We start from the raw sequence: 25,908 nt of genomic DNA, 5'->3' as shown, positions 1-25,908 counted from the left end.
CGCGTGGGGCTCGTTGGCAAGTGAGCGCGCCGAGACTGGGCCTTTTTGGGGCAAATCCACGCGTGTGGGGGGGGGGAATCTGGGGGGTATTTGGCCCAGCTTTAGCATTTAGCTTTTAGCCTAATGTTTTGGCTTGGGTTGGGTGGTGTTTGGGGGAGAATAAATGGGGTATTTTGGCATTTAGCCCAGAGTTGGAGAGAATCCTATGGTATGTGTCACTGTAGTGGTTTTGAAAATCAACTTTAGATCTTGTATATAAAAATTATACGGATAAAATATATATCACTTACTGAGACGTAATATTGTGCCAGATCCTGATGTTCTAATCTAATTTTAAGTTTAAAATTACGAAAATGGGTATACAAAGTTTTAAATCCAGATGTTCTAACTTCAAACCTGAGTGAGACTTAACATTGTAACTGAATCTCGATGTGAAACACTACTTAACACTACAATTAATGAAAAATCTTCAGACGAGTTTGATATCAAATTATAATGATAAAAGTCATCAAGTTACTTTAGCTTTAATTCTCGTTCTTGATGATTTCGAAATATAGGTTGTATTCTTTTTATAAGCCATATTGAAAGAGACAAATTCAAACAATTAGAAACTCTTAACCATGTAAGCTACTCCGACATTTTGGGTATGATTTACAAGCAATTGCCATAAAACTAACGTTTTGCAATCTCATCAATTTGAAAACTGCCAGAATTTTAAACAAGTGCAATTCCGGGTTCTCTGCCAAAAAATTCACCATCGGAAAAACAATCCGATAACCAAGCGTTCTCCCGATACATTATCCCCCGGCAGAATGCTATAGAAAACTACGACAACAGTGCTTCTCACGACATGGTTTAGAACTGATAAAATTACATGCAAAAGAGAGAAGTTCCACATCAAAGCTGCTGACCAAGAAGGGATGGCCTGTAAAATGCATGCGTTTGTGCGATTGCAATACGGTCCCGAGGATCGTTCATGGTCTCGTCCCGCAACGCTTGAAGAATAGCCTGCGACGGAAACTCCCTAAAGATTCACATAACGAGATGACATCAAATTTACTTCTAGTATGATACATTAATTTGAACTAGCTTGATCAAAATGATACTGGCTTAGTTTCATTTGGAAAACACAGAAAAGTAATACCTAGTTATGAGTATTCTATATAGCATCTTCAAGATAGGGCAAAGCTCAACGGGAGCAACGGGCTTCTTCTCATCGGGATGCAGGATACTTAAAGAGGGCTGACTTAGCAGCTCAAAAAATGCTTTCACAGCAGAGACCCCCTGCAAAATACAAAGGGTCGCATCATTGTAGAGTTCCAATAAATGAAAGCGCCGTTTCTTGCAGTCTTTCAAGGAACCAATCTCTTTTTATTGAGACAAGAAAGCAGTCACATGACAGAACAAACATACAGATCCTTACTCCAAGAGTAATACATGCAAGCATCGCTCGCGCAGAACTAGCCGTAATGAATCCAATTTAAACTTTAAACAGCCAGTGAAATCAAACACCAAAGTGAAACTGCAAGTGCTATAGTTTTCCACCGTAATGAAGTAGAATATATGAGGTAATTATGACACAGATAACTAGAAACAAAATTTTTTTAAGGCTTTTTAGCCAAAATGGTCCTTGAGATTCGCATTACTCCTCACTTTGGTCCCTGAGATTTGAAATCAATATAATTGGTCCCTGAGTTTGTCCACCATCAATCATTTTGTTGCTTCCTTGAAAAATCTCCATTAAATAAGTATATAAAGGTCATTAAATAAGTATATAATGACCAAAATACCCTTAATTTTTGTCAAATCATTTTGGCCCATTATTTATTAAATTGAGGGTATATTTGTCATTTTGATCCTCATTTAACATAATTTTGCACATAATGACCAAAATAATTGATGGTGGATAATCTCAGGGACCACTTCTATTGATTTCAAATCTCAGGGACCAAAGTGATGTGTTATGCAAATCTTAGAGACCATTTTGGCTAAAAAGCCTATTTTTAAAGCATATTAGTAGAGGACCTGGTATATTTAGAACCAAAATATGAGATTCAAGCATCATGGAACCATATATTCAATATGATCTTTCTACAACTGTATGTGGCATTAAAGTACTGAATCAGCAAGGTCCAGTATGTTCATGACTTGTGAATATCTAGACAAGAAAGCTACAAGCAGCCACCAGAATATTGTTTTTGAAATAACTCTTTGGAATGCGATTATAAGTTTTATGATTCGTGATCGCAAGCACTTGTCTTTTTTTATGATTTGTGATTGCAAGCACTTGTCTTTTTAATCATTGCAACGATCTGGAAGGTTTCCCATTGAACTTATTAGTCAAATCTATGTCATCAGGTCAAAGCCCAGATTTCATTAAACAATAATAATGATGCAAGGCAAACCTCTGCTTGTTACTTCATGAATATGAAGTCGATTGAGATCTGTACCTGAATCATACCCTTGCCCTTTATGCTATCACCCATTTCAAGGTTTAACTCCCCTTTCGCCAGCTTTTGTCCATACCATGCATTACGACCTTTCAACAGGGTAACATACGTGTCAGCCAACAAAGGCCCTGCCAGCTTCTCTGGTTCTTCTGCCAACAGATGAGTGATAAAAATCATCTCTGATGTACAATGTGCGAAGTATACTGATTTGCTTGTGGCGCTCTCATTGGTTAAGGCAGCTACCATTCCTGTTGGGTCATGATTCAAAGTTGAATGTATTGATTAAAGCCTTCAAATACATATTCTTAGAAATAAGCTTAAATCGATCGATTATAATTGCCACAACGTTTAAGGATAGCACTTGTAAATTCCAAGATAACATATATATCAGGCCAATATAAGGCAAAAATCATATATATTAACCTCCAATTGACACGAGATCTAATAAAGGTAATTGACATGGAAATCCAAATGCGGCAATGGATGTTTTGCAAGAAAATTCAGTCAGTCACCCAAAGACAGGATTGCAACACATGAATCTTTCTTTAGACAACTTCAACTGTGACGCACACACGTGCCCACACTCATATAGGGAACTTCTGTTGCCAGACAGTAACCAGAACCGTAAACTAAATAGAATTATGTTTGAGTGGCCAGTATCCTTCGAATGGACTATGGGAGACATCCTAAAATAAAAATGCTCAAGTTTAAGAGAATGTAAGGTTTGTTGTAGGCTTGTAGCAAAACTGTATAAATTTACGAGTATGGCCAAATAGCTTTCCAAATTTATTTAATGACATTATGGAAATGAGACTGATATTTGAGGTCCATTAGCAATTCCTTATTTAACATGCATACTTAGGTCTATAGACATTAAATCACCATAAACCATGTTTCCAAGTAGAAGTGAGGCCTTCAATGAAATTTTGGAGTCTTAAGCATGCCTCAGTTATCTACTTCAGTCGACGAAGTAGATAATTCAAAATTCCAACACTATATATGTTTTGCATGCGTATCATTTTGTGGAATGAAACAATTATCCACACAAATGCAGCATCTTTTGGTTAATTATCAAAGCCTACTCATATTTCAGCTTTGCCAAAAAGTAAAATATGATTTGGCATAATCTTGCAATTCCTTGCTCACAAGTCATCTCTCTCTCTCTCCCACTCACTCATTTATTTTATTTAGTTCATGAAACTACACCACCTAAGACTCTTTAGTCACTCTAGTATGTGTTAATTTGCAGTGCAGTCTGACCATTTAGGGTTAAATTCAAGAAAAGGTCTGACTCTCTTAACGTTTATCAAATAGGAGATGTAATGAACAGAATCTTACCAGCTCCAATGGCATAGACGTTCTTTAAGCCACCCATAACTTCATGAGTAACAAGGTCCCCATTGTCCCATACTATAAAGTGGGGTTGCCTTAAAAACTTAGCCAAGGGCTTTCTCCACTTGTCAGCTCCACATATCCGAGCATTGGCATATTCGTTGTTGTAAATCTCAGAGGCAATATTGGGTCCTCCAAGGTAGAGAATGTTCTCATTGGGAACACCAGCTGAAAAAAGAAGTGCATATTAAGAGAACAGAATAAAAAAAAAAAAAAAAAAAAAGGTCGTACCCAGTGCACAAGGCTCCCGCTTTACGCAGGGTCTGGGAGAGGTGAATGTCGGCTAGCCTTACCCCCATTTATGGAGAGGCTGCTCCCAAATATTAAGAGAACAGAATAGCCAGGGTAAAAAACGTACAAGGTAATTAATTGACTGAATATCTATCATAACCATACAACCATTTTATGAAGTATGAACCACTCTAATAGCATAGAAAAAACAAAAAAAATAAAAACTATACATTACTTTTATAATCAGAAAGAAAACCCCACTAAGAATCTCAAGGCCGTCAACTCAACGGAGGGATTATCAAACAATTATAAAACACACTAAGTAAATAACTCAGCATCAAAGAGCAGCCAAAATGATGAAACAGATAGCAGAAAACAACCAAGAAGAAATGCTCAAGGAGAAAAATAGGTATCAGAACCTTAGCTACCAGTGCATTGACCCTAAAAACATTGTTAACAATCCATGAAAAGTATGGAATCAGTCTTACTCGCTCGATTGATAATTTGAGTGGGCGTAATTATGCGTGGTTCAGGCTCCAATTCAGCTTCAACACCTTTTGAAAGAGAGATAATGACTGGCATTGTTACTCTCTCTTTCCAGTACCTACTAATTTCTTCAAAGACCACACAAGTTTCTGTTGATGGCAGCCCATTCACCACAATATCAGCATCCCAAACAGCCTCCTGCAAATTTGTGACAACCTTCATAGGGCAAAGAGGGGTATCAATCATATTCACACAAAACCCATCTTTCAGTAACTCATCTGCAAAAAGCGTCCGATCACCTAATCTTGCCTCAACATACTTTAAATAGGCACAGCGCCTAATCAGTCTCCTCAGCACATCCTCCCTTGAATTGATCACTTCAAATAAATGTTCTGCTGTTGCTCTATCAACTGATCTTCCTGGTCTTCTCCATATTCTTATTAGGACCTTATCTCTTAAATGACCATAACTATCTTGCAACATAGCAACAAAGACACTTCCCCAAGCACCTGCACCTACACCAACTATCCTAAGCGGATCACCTTCTGCTTTGCTCATTAAACGCCGAAGCTCATCAAGCTTCTGCTCAACAGAATCACTTGAGTGGTGAAGCAACCCATTTGAGTAGACCTTATCGGTCACTCCATCAGTACTCCCAACCATTTTCTTCTTCTTTTTCTTCGTCCAATTAAACTCGTCTCCAAGCAACTTAATATATGCACAGCCAATTACAACAACAAATGCTCACAGACACTACAAATGTTTCCAATATTATACTCACTAAGAAGCGAAATCAAGATCAAACTGGCAATGATCAATCGCAAGAAGATCTCTTCGCTCTTTGAAGCTGCAAAACCTAACTTCCTAATTCCTAAATTCAAACACAAACATACAAAGTTTGAAACAATTCACATCTGATTTTGTATCATAGATTCACACCACCCTCAACTGCACAGCTCAGATCAACAAATCACCACAACAAAATCGATTCGGAAAAAACTTTAGATTTTCTTGGTGGGTTTTCACCAAAATCTAAACAACCCCTTTTGTCAAACTTCCAGCTACCTTTTTCCCCTAAGACACTTCAGATTCTACAAAATTTCAACAAATACCCAAGAGGGTTTTATTTCATTGGGTTTTAGATCAACCCCACACAAGATTTGCATTCAAACACGCAAAGCAAAAACATTTAAAACTCTTAGCCAGAAGGTTCGCCTATCCACCCACCAAAACCAGTCAACGCAAACAAAGCAAATGTAAAGCTTTAAAGGGAAGAAAAAAGAAGAAGTAACAAACTCTACTTTGCGTTTGCCGACGCGGTGATATCGACCGACCGACTTAACTTTGTCTTCTTCTAATTCATACGCTGCAAGCCTGCAAATCAAAATGTGCAGCCAAAAAAGCTGTCAAATTTGACACCCTTTGCCGATGAACGCAAAAGGGTTGTCGTCAGCGGAGATCAAAAGAGGAACTTTGAGGTCTAAAACTTGTTTGGTGATGTGGGTTTTGGAGTGTGAAATGGGAAAGTGGCCGGAAATGAAATTGTTTGGCCTCCTCTCTCTACTCTTCTGCTCTAATGGTTACGTTTTGTCCGGAAGAAGAACAATTGTGCAGAGCTCGTGATTGCCTTCTACGCGGCAGCAGCCTAGGCGTTCACGTTGTCAAGAAATGGAGGCTGTCGGCTGTTGGCTGTTGCTGTTGGTCAGATTTTGTCACACCTCCCAAAGAGAGCAACTTACTCTGTTTATCTTTTGATTAATTGTGCTCCTTTTCTGTTAAGCATAAGAACAAATTCACTCGTTCCGTGTCACGCAACACTTGTAATATATCCCTAGTGATTCTCGGTGACGTATAACAAATGGCCGAGTGGATTGGAGAAGAAATGAATTGACGTAAGACAAAAGAACGTAACGGGAATTTGCAGATTTGGCATCCAAATTCCGATTTGAGCCTATGATACTTTTGGGAAAGATAACGACGCTACTGTTCAAATTTATGACTTTTATGTGATATATGATTGATTTCAATCTTCTGAGGCCGTTTATGCTTTCAAAACTGCATTTTTTAAAGTTCTGTACTAAAAATAGTATTTTTTTTTTGTCGTCCAATTAATGTTATTTGCCTTCGTTTTAATTACCTAAGAACTTTGAGTGTCTCAAAGAGCTGTAATCAGATTATTTAAGCCAATGGTTGCTTCCATATTAATCATCAATCCAATCTTTAATAAAATACAACCTTTGACATTTCTTTTAAAGAGAGGTAGATTCCAAACTTTTAGTTCTTCAAAGATTTACGCTTATAATCCTAAGCTTCGTGCTGCGTCGGTTGGTGAACACAAATGCCCCTTGCAAAGTTTGGAATATTTAAGCTTAGATATTGCACTTAAGTACACAGAGAAGCCAAATGATCCCTTGAAATGGTATATAGATTGCATTGCAGGCCTTGACGCTGTTAGTAGAGACTTGTAAATAGATATTATTAAGTACTTGCACCACATAGATACTGAACTCCGTTGCAAATTGTTTGATTTAAATTTCAAAATTTTGGATTTGTGGTTTTTTATCAGCTATATGAACTTGCAGTATGAATTCGGATGTCATTAGTATTTTGTTACTTGTTTTTTTTATAAGAAATAGCATGAAGTATATCAAATGCAAGAGCTCTGCAGTAGCTAATTCATATTTCCAGCAATACGTTCATCTTTCTAGCACGCACCTAAATTCATCTAATTAACTGCAACAAAAACTTATACAGATCGATCGATACTCAACCAGAGAAGAACCAGAAAACAACTACTACCTTGGATCCTAAAATTCTGGGATGCATGTAGGTGATCACAGCGTGTAAATTATCAAAGGCCACTGTAAAATCCCAATACGAGACTAAATTAAACCTAAAATATATAGAATCAAATCAGTTATATAGAATTAAAAGCATCACTAATTAACTAACTAATTATTTTAAACTCCCAACAAGATATAATTAAGTTAAGCCATCTTGTTATTCATGACTAGATACTGGCTGATATCTTCGTACTGATCATCGTCTCTCACTACCTGATGAGAAGCCTGCACTTGATGAACTTGATGAGATGATGAAACGCTAGCCGGCAGCACTGGATACTGCAAGTAGGGCACAGCTGGCTGCTGCATGAGTCGAGCTGAATAGTACTCCTGCCTCATCATATTCATATTCATATTCTCCACCGTAGACTGAATCATCATCGGGGTATTGAAGTTACTGTGATGCCGCCCTTCAAATGGTAATTGAGAATTACTGCCGGAAGCCCCTCCGGTTAACTGGAGACTACTATAGTTGTATTTGCTCTCCATCAGCATCCACATCGCCAGCGGACCGGGATTATTGTTAGGAGCCAAAACGCTATTCACATACTCATTTGAATGATCGAATCGAAGCATTTGATCGGAAGGGTGCTGCTGCTGCTGATGATGGTCAAATGATGAGACTGGAAAGGGCTGGAGGATCTCCACCATATCCATATTACTACGATTCCAAGAGAAACTGGTCATAGGATTTTTGTCCTCCACATTGTTATCATTTTGATCCGGTTTGTAATAATTACAAGGCTGCCTTTGGGTTGATGAACAAATATACTGGTGTTCAGCAGGCCGGTTCCTCTTATGAAGTAATGTTCTCTTGCCAGCCTCGAGCTTAGCATCCAATGCATTCAGAAGCAGCTCCAGTTCATTTTCGGAGAAATTTTCAATACGTTCATCCCATGTTGGGTACTTGGCCTCGTACATCTCCTTGCGCGCTCTGTAGGTATCGACATGTACCTTTGTCTTTCGATCCATCAACAGGTCGGACAAATTGAAGGTTTTCTTGGCTGGTTTGCACGTGGTGCTTGCCTTGTACTTGTTGATTATGCGATTGACCTCACTCGGGTTTCTTGGCCACGTGTGGAGTTCGGGATTCCGACCAGCTTGTTTCGGGCCATAGATGATCATGCACACATCTAGGTCACAAAGAGTTGAAATCTCGCCGGCCTTCTTCAGAATTCCCTTCGTTCTCTTCTGAAACGTTGCTTTTCGAGCTCTTTCGTTCGTTATGAGTTCCATATTCAGCCTCCCGCGACCCATTTTCTTCTACTGCTCCAAGAAAAAAGAAACTTACATTCTTTTGAATAGAATTTGAAATTTGTCCAAAGAGTTGTATATTTTTCATTAGCAAGCTTTTGTTTGACTAGTACTTAATATTTTTTTCTTAGAAAATAGGCACAAATAAAAGCGGTTACAAACGTTTAACTAAAAATAAAATTGCGAAAGCACCCAATAGATAATAATCCTTATATGAACAACAATTTAGTGTCTATTTATGCATGTTTTTCATTTTTATTTAAAGGGTTTGCTTACAAATATGAAGGAGAAAAAAAAAAAAAAAAAAACCCTAATTACCATTCCAGTCACAGACAGAGAACTCCAATTTTTAATCAATTTACACGCAATATCACGAACCCAAAACCAATAAAATTTCTCAATGCTTTGAGATTGACGAAAGTAAATTAGCAGAATATATCTCGTGATCTGAATGAATAATTTCCTATTAATAATTAATAAAAATAAATATAAAACAAAATAAACCAGGTACTACACATGATCTGGGAAACACAAATTGATAACCAAACGGGATATAATTAACAAAAACGTAGGTATTTACAAAGAAAAAAAAATATCATTTAAGGGCTCACTTGTGAATGTTTTTAAAATGGTTGAAAGCGTTTTTGGTGAAAAAAATTTTGAAGCTAATTTTTAGTAAAAATAGAAGTGAATCCTTGTAATCCACTTGAAGTGCATAGTAAGAAACATTTAACTTGTGCTTCTAGCAAGAAGGACTGCCAAGTGCTTTCGAAATACAAAATATTTTAGCTAAAAACGTTTTTAGTCATTTCAAAAGCACTTCCAATCCAGCCATAGAAACAAACTCAATGAAAATTAGCCGATCGAAACATGAAAAGAGGAGGAAAGTAATTGCAAAAAAAAAATGTAATTGTACAAAATGCATGCGTAGACGTCTCATACAACAATATTTCACATATACTTTCTGAAGTAATTAATCTATCAGTTCACAATAAAAATGGCTTCTGCTATAGCAGTAACAAATTAAAGCGTTTTATTCCCACATAGGAAAAAACCAATTTAAAGGCATATTCAAATTTAGAGGTGAAAAATGAAACGTATGAAACAGCCATGAATAAACAGAAGATGATCGATACAGTAATTGAACAGTACGTACCTTTAATGGCTTCCAACAAGTTTTTGCCGTTTGGAGAACAGAAAATGGCTTCTTAAACCTCCTTTTTGTGAGATCTAACACTATTCTTTCCTTCATCTATATATGGATTATGGAAGAGGGATGGCTTGCCTTGCCGTTTACTGCACAATTTAAAAAACTCAATCATAATTAATTCCTGATTTTTTGGTTAATTAAGGTAATCAGAAAATAAATTATACATGCCAAATTCAGCAAATACATATATCAATTAGGAGAGATTATTCAACATGTCGGGTGAATTTTTATTTTCAAATTTTCAACCAATTATAATGCAATCAGCTATGTTTGTGGCACACTGAAAAAAAAAATCCTCAATTAGCTATTGTTTGAAAAGAAAATAGAATCAATTACGCATTATTTCAATTCCATTTGTCGGCCTTTTTAACTTTTGATTTATTATATTGCTGAAAGCAATTTCATTTGCACATTAATTGGTTACACAAAGCTTTTGACGAAATACTATATTATACTGTAACTAAATACTATTATTATTTTTTTATATAAGAGAAGAAATCAATTTTGAAAACTGCCTAGAGCACCATATTGCATTTGGTCTAGTGATAGTTGTCTGCATTTAGTTGAAAGGAATGAGGATCCTCTCCGAATTCTCTTTGTGAGGATCTTAGGGATCCTCATATCATATCCATTAATCGTACATTATGTAGTCAGTTTTCGTCTGGTATTATTTGTGTTTAATTTTAAATAAAAATATTTAAAATGATTTATAACCGCACGATGTGAGAATCTTTGGGATCCTCACAAAGAGAATCTGAAGACGATCCTCATTCAGTTGAAAGAGATCTTAAGGTTAAGTCTGGTGCATTGCTCTGTTGCTTGGAGGCCAGAGATTGTGGTTGAAGACATTCGACAAATCAGTGTACGATTCAACACTATCTCTTGGGTTACACTATCTCCTGAGTTGCTTTGATGTAGGGCGTTTTAATTTGATTGTATTGGGGCTAGAGGTGTGCTAAGGAGAGTTTTTTTTTTTTAATTTTTTAATTTTTTTAATTTTTTTAATTTTTTTTATTTGTAAATCGCTCAGTCTGCTAAGTATCATAATATAAATGAGGAGAAATTTAATTTTTTTTGAGTGTATGATCTCTCATTTATTTAAATAATATTTCATAAACCACATGACATGAATGTAGATCATTGGATTATTAAGTGCTTGTTTAATGAGTTTACTTTATGTGTGTGACACATAGCTGATCTCCCTAGCATTTTCCATTCTAAATTGTAGACCCGCCATGCCATAGTTACAAAATGTTGAGTAAAATGAGTTGGGCCTTTAAATTTCATCCATTTTTCCGACAATTTTTTACTTCACCACTACATTTCGAGTTCGAAACTCTCATGTCTGTGTGAAGCTTCTTTTTTTTTTCTCTGTCATCAGATGCAATTTTTAGAGAGAGAACTTCTGGAGAACTATAAACATTTTAATCCAGTCATCAAGCATGGGCTGATGGGCAGCTTGGGGCACATATGATGAAAGGTTTAGCTGGGCATACAAGGGGCATTGTTCCTATTCAATTTAAGTCTGACTTACGTTTCGCGTACATTGAAAAAAAATTTCATATGAGTTCGAAGAAAGAGAAGGGGAGGATTTATTAAAAGGAAAACTAATGAAAATTGTTTGAAAACTTTGAGTTTTAACAATAAGAACAAAATAAAGTATACAACAACAACAACAACAAAGCCTTTTCCCACAAAGTGGGGTCGGCTATATGAATCCTAGAACTCCATTGCGCTCGGTTTTGTGTCATGTCCTCCGTTAGATCCAAGTACTCTAAGTCTTTTCTTAGAGTCTCTTCCAAAGTTTTCCTAGGTCTTCCTCTACCCCTTCGGCCCTGAACCTCTGTCCCGTAGTCACATCTTCGAACCGGAGCGTCAGTCGGCCTTCTTTGCACATGTCCAAATCACCGGAGCCGATTTTCTCTCATCTTCCCTTCAATTTCGGCTACTCCTACTTTACCTCGGATATCCTCATTCCCAATCTTATCCTTTCTCGTGTGCCCACCCATCCCACGAAGCATCCTCATCTCCGCTACACCCATTTTGTGTACGTGTTGATGCTTCACCACCCAACATTCTGTGCCATACAACATCGCTGGCCTTATTGCCGTCCTATAAAATTTTCCCTTGAGCTTCAGTGGCCTACGACGGTCACACAACACGCCGGATGCACTCTTTCCATCCAGCTCATATTCTATGGTTGAGATCTCCATCTAATTCTCCGTTCTCTTGCAAGATAGATCCTAGGTAGCGAAAACGGTCGCTTTTTGTGATCTTCGCTAGATTGCTCCGGTCATTAGTGTGGATAAGTATATAAATGGATAGAGATAGGAAAGCAAACACAAGATGTACGTGGTTTACCCAGATTGGCTACGTCCACGGAATAGAAGAGTTCTCATTAATTGTGAAGGGTTTACACAAGTACATAGGTTCAAGCTCTCCTTTAGTGAGTACAAGTGAATGATTTAGTACAAATGACATTAGGAAATATTATGGGAGAATGATCTCGTAATCACGAAACTTCTAAGTATCGGAGTGTGGTGTCGTCTTGACTTGCCTTATCTGTCTCATAGGTAGATGTGGCATCTTCTCTGGAAGTACTCTTCCTCCATCCAGGGGTGGTATCTTTAACTGGTGGAGATGCACAAGGTAATGTATCAATTTCACTTGAAGCTTACTTGTAGTTTCAGGCTTGGTCAAGCGCGATACAAACCATGTAGTAGGAGTCCTCCAAGTCGTCGAGCTAGGGGGTCTGCTGAAAGAGGTGACAGACAAGGTAAGCAATCAGAGCTCCGACTGATTGTTCACCTTCTCCCCATCTTGCAGCAGCATGAAGGATAAAGAGAAGAAAAATGAGAAGAGATGATATGAGATACTTTTGCTTTTGAAGAAGTAACTTTCCACAGGCTTATTCTTGAACTGAGCTGGAGGGTTTTCTGGTTTCCTCCAGAGTATAAGGCCGACTGAAGAATTTGAGGGTCAAAACAAGTCCATCAAATCTAGAGTACGTTCCACCCTGCTGATATGGGATACTTTTGCTTTTGACAGAGTAATGGATGTATCGGCACGTGTGCTGTTACGCTTGTCTCCACATGCTTCCTTGTATCCTTTGCACTTGCCCTATCTGTTCCTCAAGCAGATGCGGAATCTTCCCTGGAAACATAAGATGTTGAAGATGAGTACTCGAGAGCAATGCCAGGTAAGTAATCAGGTAAGGGGTTCCAGGCAGTCAGTTCCTGGCTGGAAGCTTGATTCCAAGTGCTGACTGATTGCTCTCTTTCTTCTTGTCTTGCAGTTAAAAACAAGGCCAAAAGAAAAGACAGGGAAAAAGCATGATATGGGATACTCTTGCTTTTAACCCTGATGATATGAGATATTCTTGCTCTAGTATAGCTTGTTTGCAGAGGTATTATCGGGGGGAAAGAAAGCTGAATATTTCGAAAGTCTTCGTTGGGAGTGCCCTCTCAGATATGATGAAGGGTTGAGCATTTTTGCAGGTCTGCCTGTCCGTTGGGGATGGAGGTCGACATATATAGGAGTCTCCCTAACAACAAGTAGTAATGCTATTCCTTTACCCTGCTTGGTCATAGCACGGTAGTGGGAGCTGCCAGTTTCACATGTTTTAACTCTGTCAGAGCACTTTGAAAAAGTGGTCTGTGGTATCTGGCTGTCGAGATTCGGAGAACGATGCCTCTTCAATTTTTGAGAAAGCAATCATGCTGGGGGTCCGACTCTCGAGATTCGGAGAGCAGTGTCTCTTCGATTTTTGAGGAAGTAATCATGTTGGGAGTCTGGCTCTCGAGATTCGGAGGGCGGTGCCTCTTCGATTTTGGAGCAAGCAATCTTGTTGGAAGTATTGTCTCGAATGTGAGTAAAGGTTGGGCATGTTTGCTAGTCTACCTTGCCACGAAGCTCAAAGGTTGACACACAGGGACTTTCCAATTATCCAGTAATGGTACTGTTCCTTTACCCTCTCTTCGATTTTGAGAAAGTAGTCATGTTGGGAGTCTGACTCTCGAGATTCGGAGGACGGTGCCTCTTCGATTTTGGAGCAAGCAATCTTGTTGGGAGTGTTTTCTCGAATGTGAGTAAAGGTTGGGCATGTTTGCTAGTCTACCATGCCACGAAGCACAGAGGTTGACACACAGGGACTTTCCAATTATCCAGCAGTGGTACTGTTCCTTTACCCTTGTGGGTAATAATATGGTAGCTAGACCTTCAAAATTTATGTGTATAAACTTTGTTAGTGCTGTTTCTTTGCTATTCTTTTACCTTTCTTGGTCAGAGCGATGTAGTGGGAGCTGCAAGCTTCACGTGCTCAACTTTGGCAGAGAACTTTGGCAAAGTTATCTGTGGTACCCATGAGTTATTGTTGCGTGTGGGAAGTGGGTGATTGAACAGTAAGATTCATGTGCTTTCTACTTCACCAGAAGTCTTCGACAGAATGCCCATAATTTCTGCAAAGCTGAGTGTGCGTGTGACAGGTGCTGACAAGGCTAGAAAAGTAGGTGCCTCTTCGATTTCTGAGATCGACCCTCGTGGTCTCTGAGCAACCCAGCTTTTGAGAAAGCGAGCTCCTCTTCGATTGATTCTGAGAACGATGCCTCATCGATTTTTGAGAAAGCAATCATGCTGGGGGTCTGGCTCTCGAGATTCGGGGAGCAGTGTCTCTTCGATTTTTGAGAAAGTAATCATGTTGGGAGTCTGGCTCTCGAGATTCGGAGGGCGGTGCCTCTTCGATTTTGGAGCAAGCAATCTTGTTGGGAGTGTTTTCTCGAATGTGAGTAAAGGTTGGGCATGTTTGCTAGTCTACCTTGCCACAAAGCACAGAGGTTGACACATAGGGACTTTCCAATTATCTAGCAATGGTACTGTTCCTTTACCCTCTCTTCGATTTTTAAGAAAGTAGTCATGTTGGTAGTCTGGCTCTTTAGATTCGGAGGACGGTGCCTCTTCGATTTTGGAGCAAGCAATCTTATTGGGAGTGTTTTCTCGAATGTGAGTAAAGGTTGGGCATGTTTGCTAGTCTACCTTGCCACGAAGCACAGAGGTTGACACACAGGGACTTTCCAATTATCCAGCAGTGGTACTGTTCCTTTACCCTTGTGGGTAATAATATGGTAGCTAGACCTTCAAAATTTATGGGTCTAAACTTTGTTAGTGCTGTTTCTTTGCTATTCTTTTACCCTTCTTGGTCAAAGCGATGTAGTGGGAGTTGCAAGCTTCACGTGCTCAACTTTGGCAGAGAACTTTGGCAAAGTTATCTGTGGTACCCATGAGCTATTGTTGCGTGTGGGAAGTGGGTGATTGAACAGTAAGATTCATGTGTTTTCTACTTCCCCAGAAGTCTTTGACAGAATGCCATAATTTCCGCAAAGCTGAGTGTGCGTGTGACAGGTGCTGACAAGGCTGGAAAAGTAGGTGCCTCTTCGATTTCTGAGATCGGCCCTCGTGGTCTCTGGGGAGCCCAGCTTTTGAGAAAGCGAGCGCCTCTTCGATTTCTGAGATCGGCCTTCGTGGTCTTTGAGCAGCCCAACTTTTGAGAAAGCAAACGCCTCTTCGATTTCTGAGATCAACCCTCGTGATCTCTAAGCAGCCCAACTTTTGAGAAAGCAAACGCCTCTTCGATTTCTGAGCAGGCGCCTCTTCGATTTCTGAAGCTCCGTCGAGTGTAGATTTTTATAGGGGCTGGCATTAAGTTCCCAAGCACACTTGAATCTCCACCAGTAGAAGCTTCATTCTTGCACTTCTAAGATCTTGATTTGTCCGACCTCTTCTCTCTTCAACACCTTTGAAAATGTCTGGCCCCTCCGACCGTCGTTTTGACTTGAACCTTGTTGAAGAGGCAGCCCCGCCTTCTCCAGACAACATATGGCGCCCATCCTTCATCTCCCCTACTGGTCCTCTTACCGTTGGGGATTCCGTGATGAAGAATGATATGACCGCTGCGGTGGTGGCCAGGAACCTTCTCACTCCCAAAGATAACAGACTACTTTCCAAACGGTCTGATGAGTTAGCTGTTAAGGATTCGCTGGCTCTCAGTGTTCAGTGTGCAGGTTCTGTATCAAATATGGCCCAACGCCTATTTGCTCGAACCCGCCAAGTTGAATCATTAGCGGCTGAAGTGATGAGTCTCAAACAGGAGATTAGAGGGCTCAAGCATGAGAATAAACAATTGCACCGGCTCGCACATGACTATGCTACAAACATGAAGAGGAAGCTTGACCAGATGAAGGAAACTGATGGTCAGGTTTTACTTGATCATCAGAGATTTGTGGGTTTGTTCCAAAGGCATTTATTGCCTTCGTCTTCTGGGGCTGTACCGCGTAATGAAGCTCCAAATGATCAACCTCTAATGCCTCCTCCTTCTAGGGTTCTATCCAGTACTGAGGCTCCAAATGATCCCCCTCCAGTGCCTTCTCTTTCTGGGGCTCTACCGACTGCTGAGACTTCTCCTAAGCAACCTTTGTGAAGGCTCCCTCTTGTGTGTTTATTTTGACTCATGTATATGTACATATTTGTAGCTTATCGGGGATATCAATAAATAAGCTTTCCTTCATTTCAACGTATTGTGTTAAATACACCAAAGCCTTCTTCGCTAAGTTCTTTGAATTTTCTTTTGTTGAAGCTTGTATGTTGAAGCTTTCTGAGTTGAGCATGTAGGTTGGGGTAGTGTTCCCTTAATTTCCCGAGTGAGGAAAATTTCTCGGTTGGAGACTTGGAAAATCCAAGTCACTGTTGACTTTTTAGTATAAAAATATAATTTTTCGTTAAAATGAATAATACCAAGTGCCTTTCGTTAAAATTCTCACTGAACTATACATCCTCGTGACCAAAAACAGCAAATGCAGGTACGTCTCCCATCCTTTTGTTTTCAAAGCATGATGTTTCACACGCCCCAAAAGAGCAGGACCAATCTCCAGTGGGATCCAAAAAAGCTAAAGACATTTCAATCCACTTGGCATAGTTAAATAACACGTCTTTCCAAAGCCTTCAACGAGAGAGCCACTGGTATTTTTACCAATTTGATGCCTCAAAGCCAAACAAAAAGGCAAACCTAACTTAAAATTCCACCCAATTTCCACCGGATCACTTGCCGTGGTTTACGTCCCCTACGAGAAATTTTTAATTATGATGGAAATACAAGTGGTACACCACGTGTTTTAATAAGAATGGTGAAAAATTTTATTTTTTAAGTTATTAACTTTTTAGCACACATATCATACTATTTGTATAATAACACGTAATATACCACCTGTATCCATTACACTAAAAAATCTCTCGTCCCTACCCTCTAAGATGCCCAGTTATTTTTAGGAACTGAATCATTCGGAATACCAATAGTACCCCCAGATATTTTGGAAAATGACAGCGTTTATCCTTGCTCTCGTTCCGTCGGTCGTCTCTCCCATCTCCTCCCGTTGCTCTCTCACTCCGGTTGTCCTTGGGAACAAGGTAACTTCCTCTCTCTCTCTCTCTCTCTCTCTCTCTCTCTCTCTCTCTCTCTCTCTATATATATATATATATATTTCATTTTAGTTTTTGTGATTTTATTGTTTGGTTAATTTAATTTGGAATTAGGGTGCAGTGGATTTGGACTAGGGTTGTATCCAATTATTGATTAGGACATTGGTTTCTTTGTTGCCAATTGAATATACCTATGATTATGTTTGTTGAATTGCACTGCTCTAAATGCTTTTCCCCAACTCCAGGCCTTGAAATTGATCTAATTTGCAAAAAATGATTCACTCCTTGGCATATTAATTTCTTATTAATTTTTATTCCTTGTGTGTGATGATGAGCCATTATTGTTCAATCAGTTGCATCTTGATCATTCAAATTTTAGATTGTTATGTCGATATATAGCTAGCACCGGTGTTTTTGAGGTTGTTCTTGGCGAGCTTTGAGTTCGAACCAATACAGCTCAACTCAACATTTGTGTCAACCATTGGAGTTGCCATGTCTCGTTCTTGACATCACGATATATTGGTTAACAATGTCACTAATTGATTTGTTTTTCTTGACATGTTTCTCTATCTAGGCATCGTAAGTATATATATGGTCATGAACTCGTTGAATTTTCTCTGCGTACAAGTATTGTGTTTTCTGTCCTTTTCTTTGGGGAAGCAGATAGCTGAACATGTGCAAGGGGGGATTGTGAACCACAGATCATCGCAGCGTCCCAATTTGTTACATTCAAAGAGGTCAGTGATCATAACAATCCTAGATATAAAAAGTGACACTTGGTTATTGAAGAACTAACCTATGGAAATAATGGAAGAAGAAATCTTGCGGTACAGTGGTAAATAATCCATTCCAAAAGTATTAAAGTTCTGTCAATAAAAGTGGCAAGAAAGACTTTAGAGGTCCCAAATGCTTGTAGGCCTCTCATTCGGAAGCAGCAACATAAATCTCTAATCATTCGGAAGCAGTAAAGAAAGACTTTAGAGGTCCCAAATGCTTGTGGTGATTTTGTAAACTCAAACATGAGTAGTTAAAGTGTACACACAAGTCATATTTGTGAACTGATCTTGTTATGCTATTTGAGTCCTTCTTGTGAATTGGTTTGATACGAGGACCTAATGTGTTGTATAATATCATGTTACTGATGTTTATGTTGGAGCAATTATTTGGCTGATGGTATTGGAGGCATCTGTGAAACATATTTAACTTACAGTAATTTGTTCACAATAACTTGTTTTTTTCGGTCAAAGCTTAGCTCTTTTCAGCAAACAGACAAATAACTAGCATTTTCCAACGTGTCCTTTTGGTTACTGAATACAGTTATGGCACTTTTACAAAAAAAATTTACCAAACACCTTGTTTTTCTCAAAGCGTTATTATAATACTTTACCAAACACATAGTTGTGTATTCCACAACACAGCATAAACAATTTTTTTTTAAAGCACAACAATACTGAACTGTCCCTCAGTACTGTTAAGTATGTTGACTTATATCAAGGTATCTCCAATCCAACCATCATGGAAATCAGGACAGAACCTTGTGTAGTACAACTACTATTTGGTGCACTGGGCAACCTACCCACTCACATTCCATTGACTTATTATGTGCCCTTCATGGGGCAATAATTGCTCCTTGACCACAAACTTTTGGCTGTGAAATGCATATGTACGTGTTTCTTTTATATGTTAGATTCTTTTCATATCTAATTGTTTCTACACTTACTGGTATATCTGGTCAACTGGCACTGATGAAATCCTTGAAATTTGTGCCTTTGACATAACATGGACCTTTTTGTTGTGTCAGATTTTCCAACAGCTTTTTCTGTAGTCACTGGAGAAGCAACATTAGAATTATCAATGATTTTAAGTGAGACATCCATATTATATTTGAGGTAAGTGAGGTACTTAGCCATATTGTTCTTGATATTCTGTGGTTTGTACTAACTGAACAGTGGATTTTGTAAATATTTGAGTACCTTTAGAGGAAAGAGTACCTGTGTTAGCTAAACTGAATTCTTCTCTTTAGCTAACAAAAGAACGTTGTCAAAAGTACTTAAATTCATCTTCCAAATATCAACCCCTATCACCTCATGAAAATTTTGTCTGGACCCCTTCTTGGGAATATTCTCAAGCTAGGGTCCTTAGCGTCCAAAGACATTAGCAAAGCTGAAGCTTTGCTTTATGTTGTGGTGATTTTAGTCTTCTGAGAGTCACTGGTGTTTTGAGTGGTTTGTGAAACAGAGGAAACCATTCTGAGCCAATGCATTTGTAATTATGAAGGTGGCCTTGGTGTCAAAGAACTTTACAATCACTATGTTGTACAGTCAACAGTGATTAAACAAGTACATGAATTGTTTGGACAACTGAATACCTATTCTAACTTTCTGAGACAAAGATGGAAGAATCTCTTAAGCAGCAAAAGTTTTCTCCTTTTTGAGTTCACTTTCTTTATAGATCATTCTTTCTGCTGACGTTGAATGAGCATGAAGGTGGATGACATTGTAGAATTTCATTAATTTTGATATTGGATGGTTGAAATAACAGGCATGAAAAATCATGGATATTATATGATTAGTTAGCCAAACCGAGCGCAGTGGTGTTCTAGGATTCATACAGATGGCCCCACGTAGTGGGATAAGGCTTTGTTGTTGTTGTTGTATTATATGATTAGCCAGACCATTAAACTGGAAACCTCCCTTTGTAGAGAAAAATGTCCCTTGTAAAGTTATTTTAGTTTGAGATCTACGCCAGCCTGCTACACTGTGTGCAGCTTCTAGGTTAAGAGAAGAACAAGAAACCCAAAAACAGTAAAAGTAAACAAAGGATAAGTTAAGCATCTTTGTTTCAAATTAGTTGGGTGAATGCCACTAAATTTATTTGTTCAGTGTGTCCAATACCTCAATACAGTCATTAGGATATTCTGTTATATTTCAGGTTTATCGCGGTTCATTACTGGTCTAAGAGTAACCTCTATCAGTTTCTTTTTTGCTACACACACACACATGCACGCACGCACACTTCACACACACACACACGCACGCACACTGCGCACACTGCACACACTGACACACACACACACACACTGCACACACACACGCATGCACTGTATGTCATGTTTCCTGCCTGTGAATTTTAGTGAAGTGAATGACTAGGCAAATAATATCAATATTGTCCAAGTCCTTGTTTTCAGAGATCATGTTTTTCTTATGCCCTTCACAATGAAACATATCTTCTATTCAATTTTGCAGTATATTTATATATATTTTACACACACACAGAGACATGAATATGATGTTGAATTTCTAGGTTCCTACGATTGCTGATGTAAAAGTTGGAATCTGTTCTGGAAAGGAATTATTCTGTAACTGTGTTTAATAGTTATCATATGGAACATAGCCAAAGGAATTGCTTTAATGTCATTTTATTTTGTACATGATCATTTTATAAGCTAAATGAATACTTTGTAGGTCTAGCCCCTTCCCACAAGTTGTAGTTGCCAGCTCTTTCCCGATTCCGTACAAATTAGAGCTGTCCTAGATTAGTGGATGTATGATAGCAAGATATGATAATAATATATATTGCAAGATGACAGAGGAAAGAAGGTGAAGATTGTAACTACAGGTTAATTTTTCTTTTGGGTTCCCTATCTCCTTATATATCTCTATGTTTTTTTTCTTCTTTATCCTGATCTTTGCTGGTGTTGTACAAGTTACCCCTGCTTTGTTCTGAGGATTTTACTTCTTTTCATTGGAGGAAATATAAATTATTGATAAGATATCGGAGATATGATATTAGATTTTTTTTATGCAACTGGATTCATGATCTAAATTATTCAGCCATATTTACAAGAATTATTATTTACATCCTCTACAGAGCTGGCGTTTCTCCAGTCCCTTTACAACTATGTCTTATAGTTGGTATAAAAGTATTTTAACCGTTGTCTTAAAACACTTGCAGTCTCCCTGCAACACTTATATGGCTCGTGAATATAAAAGTAGCTCAGAACCTTTTTGGTTAAGGAACTTTCCCGCATGCCTTTAGGGCCTCTTCTCTTATTCTCTTATATATTAACAGTAACACGTAGCAGCTGTCATGAGAAGGGTATTGCCTTTTGAAATATTCTTTGTCCAGGAGCAAGTATTGCCAAAGGGTCGTAAGCAGATTTTCTCTGCACAAAGTCTTCCCAGCGTGGGCCGAAGTGGGCCTTCCATTCTTCCTGTGTAGCGTAATGGGGTAGATATTGCTTGACCCCAAGCTGGGCTGTTTCACAGAATTCTAAAATTCTTTGGTTTTGAGTTAAGATGTGTTCTAATCCATCAGTTACAGTTGACGAGGGAACTGCAGAGGTGAGGAATGCCACTAAGTAGAAAATATCTTCCTCCGGTATAACTACAGAAGTTCTGTTGTCCCACCTGAAAATAGATTTAAGAAATTAATCATTAAGACAAGCTGTAGGGAATTTTGGTGATAACAACATATTTGATGTAACTGCTGCGTACTTTGATCTGTTAGCTGGGTATATGAGGACAGGGCCGTTGCTTGTTTCTGTAAGGATATTGCCAAAAACTTCTTTAGCAAAAGTGTGAATTTTGCTTTTTGGTATAAGAAGATTGAGCCATGGGTGTGGAACGTCCCACAAATCCTTTGAGCGTAATTTGATCTCGGACACATGCACCCTGTCCAGGAAATCTATGTATGCAACTTCTGACACGAATAGCGTTGAACGGATGTAGCTTAATTGAGACAATGAGTTCTCGATCTCCTGCATGCCAGAAAGAGATATATGATTGTGATGTTAGTTATACAGTCAAATTACAACTGAATTCGACCAAATCATTCAGAATTTCAAAATTAACAGGCTGCTGGTGGGCCATTGCATTACTCACCTCATCTATTATTTTGGTCTTGTCCAGGTTGAAATATTTGGCCAATTCTAGGCAGAAGAGAGTTTTTCCATCTGACTTAAACTGGCTGGCCTGAACTGGGTCCTTTGAATTGAAGGATGACCTCCAGTTGTTTAGCAGACCGGTCCTGTTTATTATCACGAATCCTTCAATGTAGTCAAATGTATTTTCTGCAGACATTAGATGCTCCTGATCTTGAGTAAATGCCGTGAAATCTGAATACAGGACTCTAATCCATTTTACCTGTACACAAAATGTAGATTTTGGTTAACAACTGGCACTTTGTACTCCAACTGGAAGCTTAACTTGTGACACATTAACCTCAATGATATATAGTTTTTACCCTTGCAGGTGCTGCTTCCAGCGATATTCTGGCCCGGGTTATGATGCCAAACTGACCGAGCCCCCCAAGAACACTATGAAATAGGTCTTCGTTCTGCTCCTCTGAACAATTTACAACCTCCCCTTTTCCTGCACTCATTTTTAGTTCATCTGTTAGTAAGAATTGATGTTATGTGCTCAATAAACAAATTTCGTAGATATTCTTTTAAAGTTGTAGCCAGGGTATCTTTCATGAGACCAGGGTCAAAGTATGACATGCTTCATGAGCAAGTTAGACCTTTGACGTTGGTCTTGTCTTCCATGGTGATATGTCACCATCACCGTGGAAGCTTCCCTCCCCCGCGCGGGTTTAGTTTAAACAAACCTGTAACAACTTCCAGCTGGTGGACATTGCTGATCTGCGGGCCATGCCGGAATGCCTGTCCGCTTATCCCAGCATTAGACAGAGTACCACCGATAGTTAGATGCAAGTAGTCTGTCCATGATTTTGGCGCTAACCCATATTTCAAGCTTTCACGCAGGATATTTATCCACAATTCACCTCCAGAGGCATCCACGTATGGAGAACTTCCGGTGTGAATCTGGATTTGTGCAACCTTGAGTGATTCCATATTGATAACAACTCCTTGGTGGGCTTGTGACTGGCCCTGGAGTGAGTGACCATGGCCTCTAGCTGCAACTGTGAGCTCCGAACGAGGACCCAAGTCCCAAACATGCCTAACAATAGTGGCTATGTCTGAAACCGTCTTTGGATGCAGCACTGCCACAGGAAGGAACTGATATCTGTTGCCAAAATCTCTGGCTGCATGGTGAACTTCATGGAAGTTGAAATGCCCGTCTAGAGGAAGTGTTTTCAACGAAGGGGTGTTTGGAGAACAAAGGTTAGTTCTAATGGTTACACAGCTCATGAACAAGACCATGATGCATTCGATGATAAACACGTTCATTTGTTTGGGGAAGTAAACGGGTGGATACCTCATTTTTTTTTTCCGGTTAGAAACGATGGAGGAAGGTGAAGGTGAAAGGAGTTTAATGTTTGAGTTGTTTCTTAGTGAGAAAAGAGTAAAAGGCAAATGAGAGGTGTACAATGCCAAGGAAACAAATGGTTGAGGAGGGAATTTAAAGGGAAAAAAGGGTTTGGGTGGCAGGGGCTGAGTCAACCTGGCGTCTTCATCAGTTGTTAGAATCCGTATGAAGACTGCCTACTTTGAGTGGAAGAGTTTTAGGATTTTTTTTTAGTTCTTTTTGGGGTCTTTCTATGTAAGAGAGAAGAGTTTTATGTTTTTCTTTTTTAGTTCTTCTTTTTGGGGTCTTTTGTCTATAGGAGAGAAGTAGTCATCACACACAACACATATGCCAAGTTGAAGGGAGAAAAAGTCACAGAGAAAGTAAGATTTCACGAATCTTTGCACTTTTTTAAACAGTTGCAACCACAATCCCACCTTTTTCCATTCTCTAAACTTTTTTGATTTAATGTTAATGATTTTCTTGCATTTTACAGTAAAAATTATTGCTTCTACCTGGATGCATCGGATGACAGGTATGTATTCCGGTACCCCCCATATTCGTGTCTGTCGGTCACATGAATGATCCGATCAGATTCCGGGTTTGTGTCGTTGAATCCATATTTTTATCATAATGTTAACATCGCCATATCTAGTTGCATATCAGATGACGGAGACTGAAGCCTGCCTTCTGGCCGTGGTGGTGTTCATTTGAGATTGAGAGGGAGGAAAGTGATGGGTCCATGTGGCACGTGAAGTTGAAATCGTATGTGCGTTTTGTGGGGGTGAAATGCTATGATTTGTCTCTGTATTGGGGCCCTTCTGGCTCACTTTGAATGGGCGAAGGAACACAACTCTTCTGCCCATCAACAGCTACTGCTAATATCAAGCCTCCCAGCAAATGGACAACTTTGAATGATTCCCTTGTTCATATGTTTTATTCAGAAAATAATTTCCGCAAATCTCTTCTCGTTCTGTACATTCTTGTTTATTTCTCCCTTGCTTCTCCTTAATTTATTCGATCCAAATGCCAAAAATAGATAGGGGTGTGCATGGGATAAAAGTGGCGTGCGGAAATTATTTCCCTTTATCAGCTTTTTCTCTGCAACCTGTGTATTGGAGCACTAATTGGAAATTTGCATCTCTATGGGGAGCAAGCAATATTCCATCTCCCCTTTCCCTTTTTTATGGGCATATTAGTCCCACTTGTACAGATTGATAGATATTGTATCCCTTCATGAAAGTTTATGCCTTAATTAATTTTTTTTTTTTTTTTGGGAATTGTCTCTAATTCTTTGTACTAAACAAAATCAGTAGTCTTTTAGGCTTTAACCTGTCTCCATATGTATGAGAAGATCTTGTATGTTATGGGTGGCGTCATGATTTTGTTCCATAAGAGGACAATAGCAGTGATTTCAATAACCTAATAATAATTGGGAAAGTGGAATCTAACATCAACAAGTGAAATGGATGAATGTCAGATATTGTGTGCACTGAACATGATGGTCCATGCCATATCACAAGGTTTCACTTCTTTGGCTTGGAAGATTCTAACATTGCAAACAACCAAATCTTCTTGTGGGGACTATCTTGTTTTGCAAGTGGTGGATTGTCTTAATAGTTATGACATTTCTCCCAAACCCATTGCTCTTCAGGTTCCAATCATTCCCCTTCCCCTTAGTGTACTGCAGAATATCGCTTGTAGTAAAAAAAAAACATTAAAAAACAAATCTTCTATAGGGTACTTTGTTTTTGGAGAACTTTTTTAGGTCCAAGACACGATGTCAAATTCTTACAAGAGTGGATGCAAGATTCAGATATCGTTTTCGAAAAAAATATTTTCTGTGTCCGGTACACTTTCACAACTCTCACAAGAGCAGTTGAAAAATTCTAACACCACAAAGAACCAAATCTTTTTCAGGGCTACAATGCATGGACATGGACATGGGGAGACGACATGGTAATATGTTAAATTAACAAGAAAAATTATTGTATGATTATAAAGAAATACGAGCACGGGAATACAAAGATTAACCGTGGTAGGAGATCGAACTATGGCTAGACTTAAACAACTAATAAATAACATATTGAACTACAAAAATATTCCTATGTATTCAATATTCTTACACAAAATGTACTAAAAAAAATTCTTACAAAAAAACAAAAATCTGATTTTTTTAGTTTTTTTTTTTCCTTTCTCATATCTCATTTTTAAATACATTTTTAGTGATGTGGTTGAAGTTCCTCAAGGTTTTAGTGAAAAGAGCCATGGTACGATACAATGTTAAGTTCGAGGACTAAAAAAAATTACTATGAGTTCAGGGACTA

General features: G+C 38.7%; 3 protein-coding genes and 2 long non-coding RNA genes across 9 annotated transcripts; 2 read left to right on the top strand and 3 right to left on the bottom strand.

Annotated features, from left to right (window-relative positions):
• Positions 1-595: 595 nt before the first annotated feature.
• On the bottom strand, positions 596-6,316 carry LOC126611045 (glycerol-3-phosphate dehydrogenase [NAD(+)] GPDHC1, cytosolic-like). The gene is made up of 5 exons (XM_050279228.1): positions 4,562-6,316; positions 3,789-4,010; positions 2,451-2,698; positions 1,145-1,284; positions 596-1,024 (listed from the first exon to the last, which is right to left on the bottom strand). Exons 1-5 carry the CDS (start codon positions 5,220-5,222, stop codon positions 898-900), a joined length of 1,398 nt encoding a protein of 465 aa, XP_050135185.1. The 5' UTR covers positions 5,223-6,316; the 3' UTR covers positions 596-897.
• Positions 6,317-7,546: 1,230 nt separating this feature from the next.
• LOC126603566 (agamous-like MADS-box protein AGL3) lies at positions 7,547-8,659 on the bottom strand. The gene has a single exon (XM_050270460.1). The coding sequence runs from the start codon at positions 8,657-8,659 to the stop codon at positions 7,547-7,549; it is 1,113 nt and encodes a 370-aa protein (XP_050126417.1).
• Positions 8,660-16,961: 8,302 nt separating this feature from the next.
• On the top strand, positions 16,962-23,235 carry LOC126611166 (uncharacterized). Of its 5 annotated transcripts, none has more exons than XR_007618732.1 (4): positions 16,962-17,321; positions 17,908-20,951; positions 22,586-22,661; positions 23,098-23,235. It is a non-coding gene; the product is annotated as an uncharacterized LOC126611166 (long non-coding RNA). The 5 variants fall into 5 exon arrangements; XR_007618733.1 differs by lacking the exon at positions 16,962-17,321 and having other exon boundaries at positions 17,329-18,070; positions 19,135-19,222; XR_007618730.1 differs by lacking the exon at positions 16,962-17,321 and having other exon boundaries at positions 17,329-18,070; positions 19,135-20,951.
• On the bottom strand, positions 21,117-23,683 carry LOC126611151 (cytokinin dehydrogenase 6-like). Its single transcript, XM_050279340.1, has 5 exons — positions 22,941-23,683; positions 22,578-22,705; positions 22,217-22,477; positions 21,830-22,092; positions 21,117-21,742 (listed from the first exon to the last, which is right to left on the bottom strand). Exons 1-5 carry the CDS (start codon positions 23,554-23,556, stop codon positions 21,421-21,423), a joined length of 1,590 nt encoding a protein of 529 aa, XP_050135297.1. The 5' UTR covers positions 23,557-23,683; the 3' UTR covers positions 21,117-21,420.
• On the top strand, positions 23,313-24,855 carry LOC126611159 (uncharacterized). Its single transcript, XR_007618725.1, has 3 exons — positions 23,313-23,457; positions 24,078-24,116; positions 24,237-24,855. It is a non-coding gene; the product is annotated as an uncharacterized LOC126611159 (long non-coding RNA).
• Positions 24,856-25,908: the final 1,053 nt, after the last annotated feature.

Source organism: Malus sylvestris, chromosome 2 (assembly GCF_916048215.2).
Source record: "Malus sylvestris chromosome 2, drMalSylv7.2, whole genome shotgun sequence".
Lineage (NCBI taxonomy): Eukaryota > Viridiplantae > Streptophyta > Magnoliopsida > Rosales > Rosaceae > Malus > Malus sylvestris.
The sequence above is the reverse complement of the archived record's forward strand: the minus strand, read 5'-3'. Positions and strand labels throughout refer to the sequence as shown.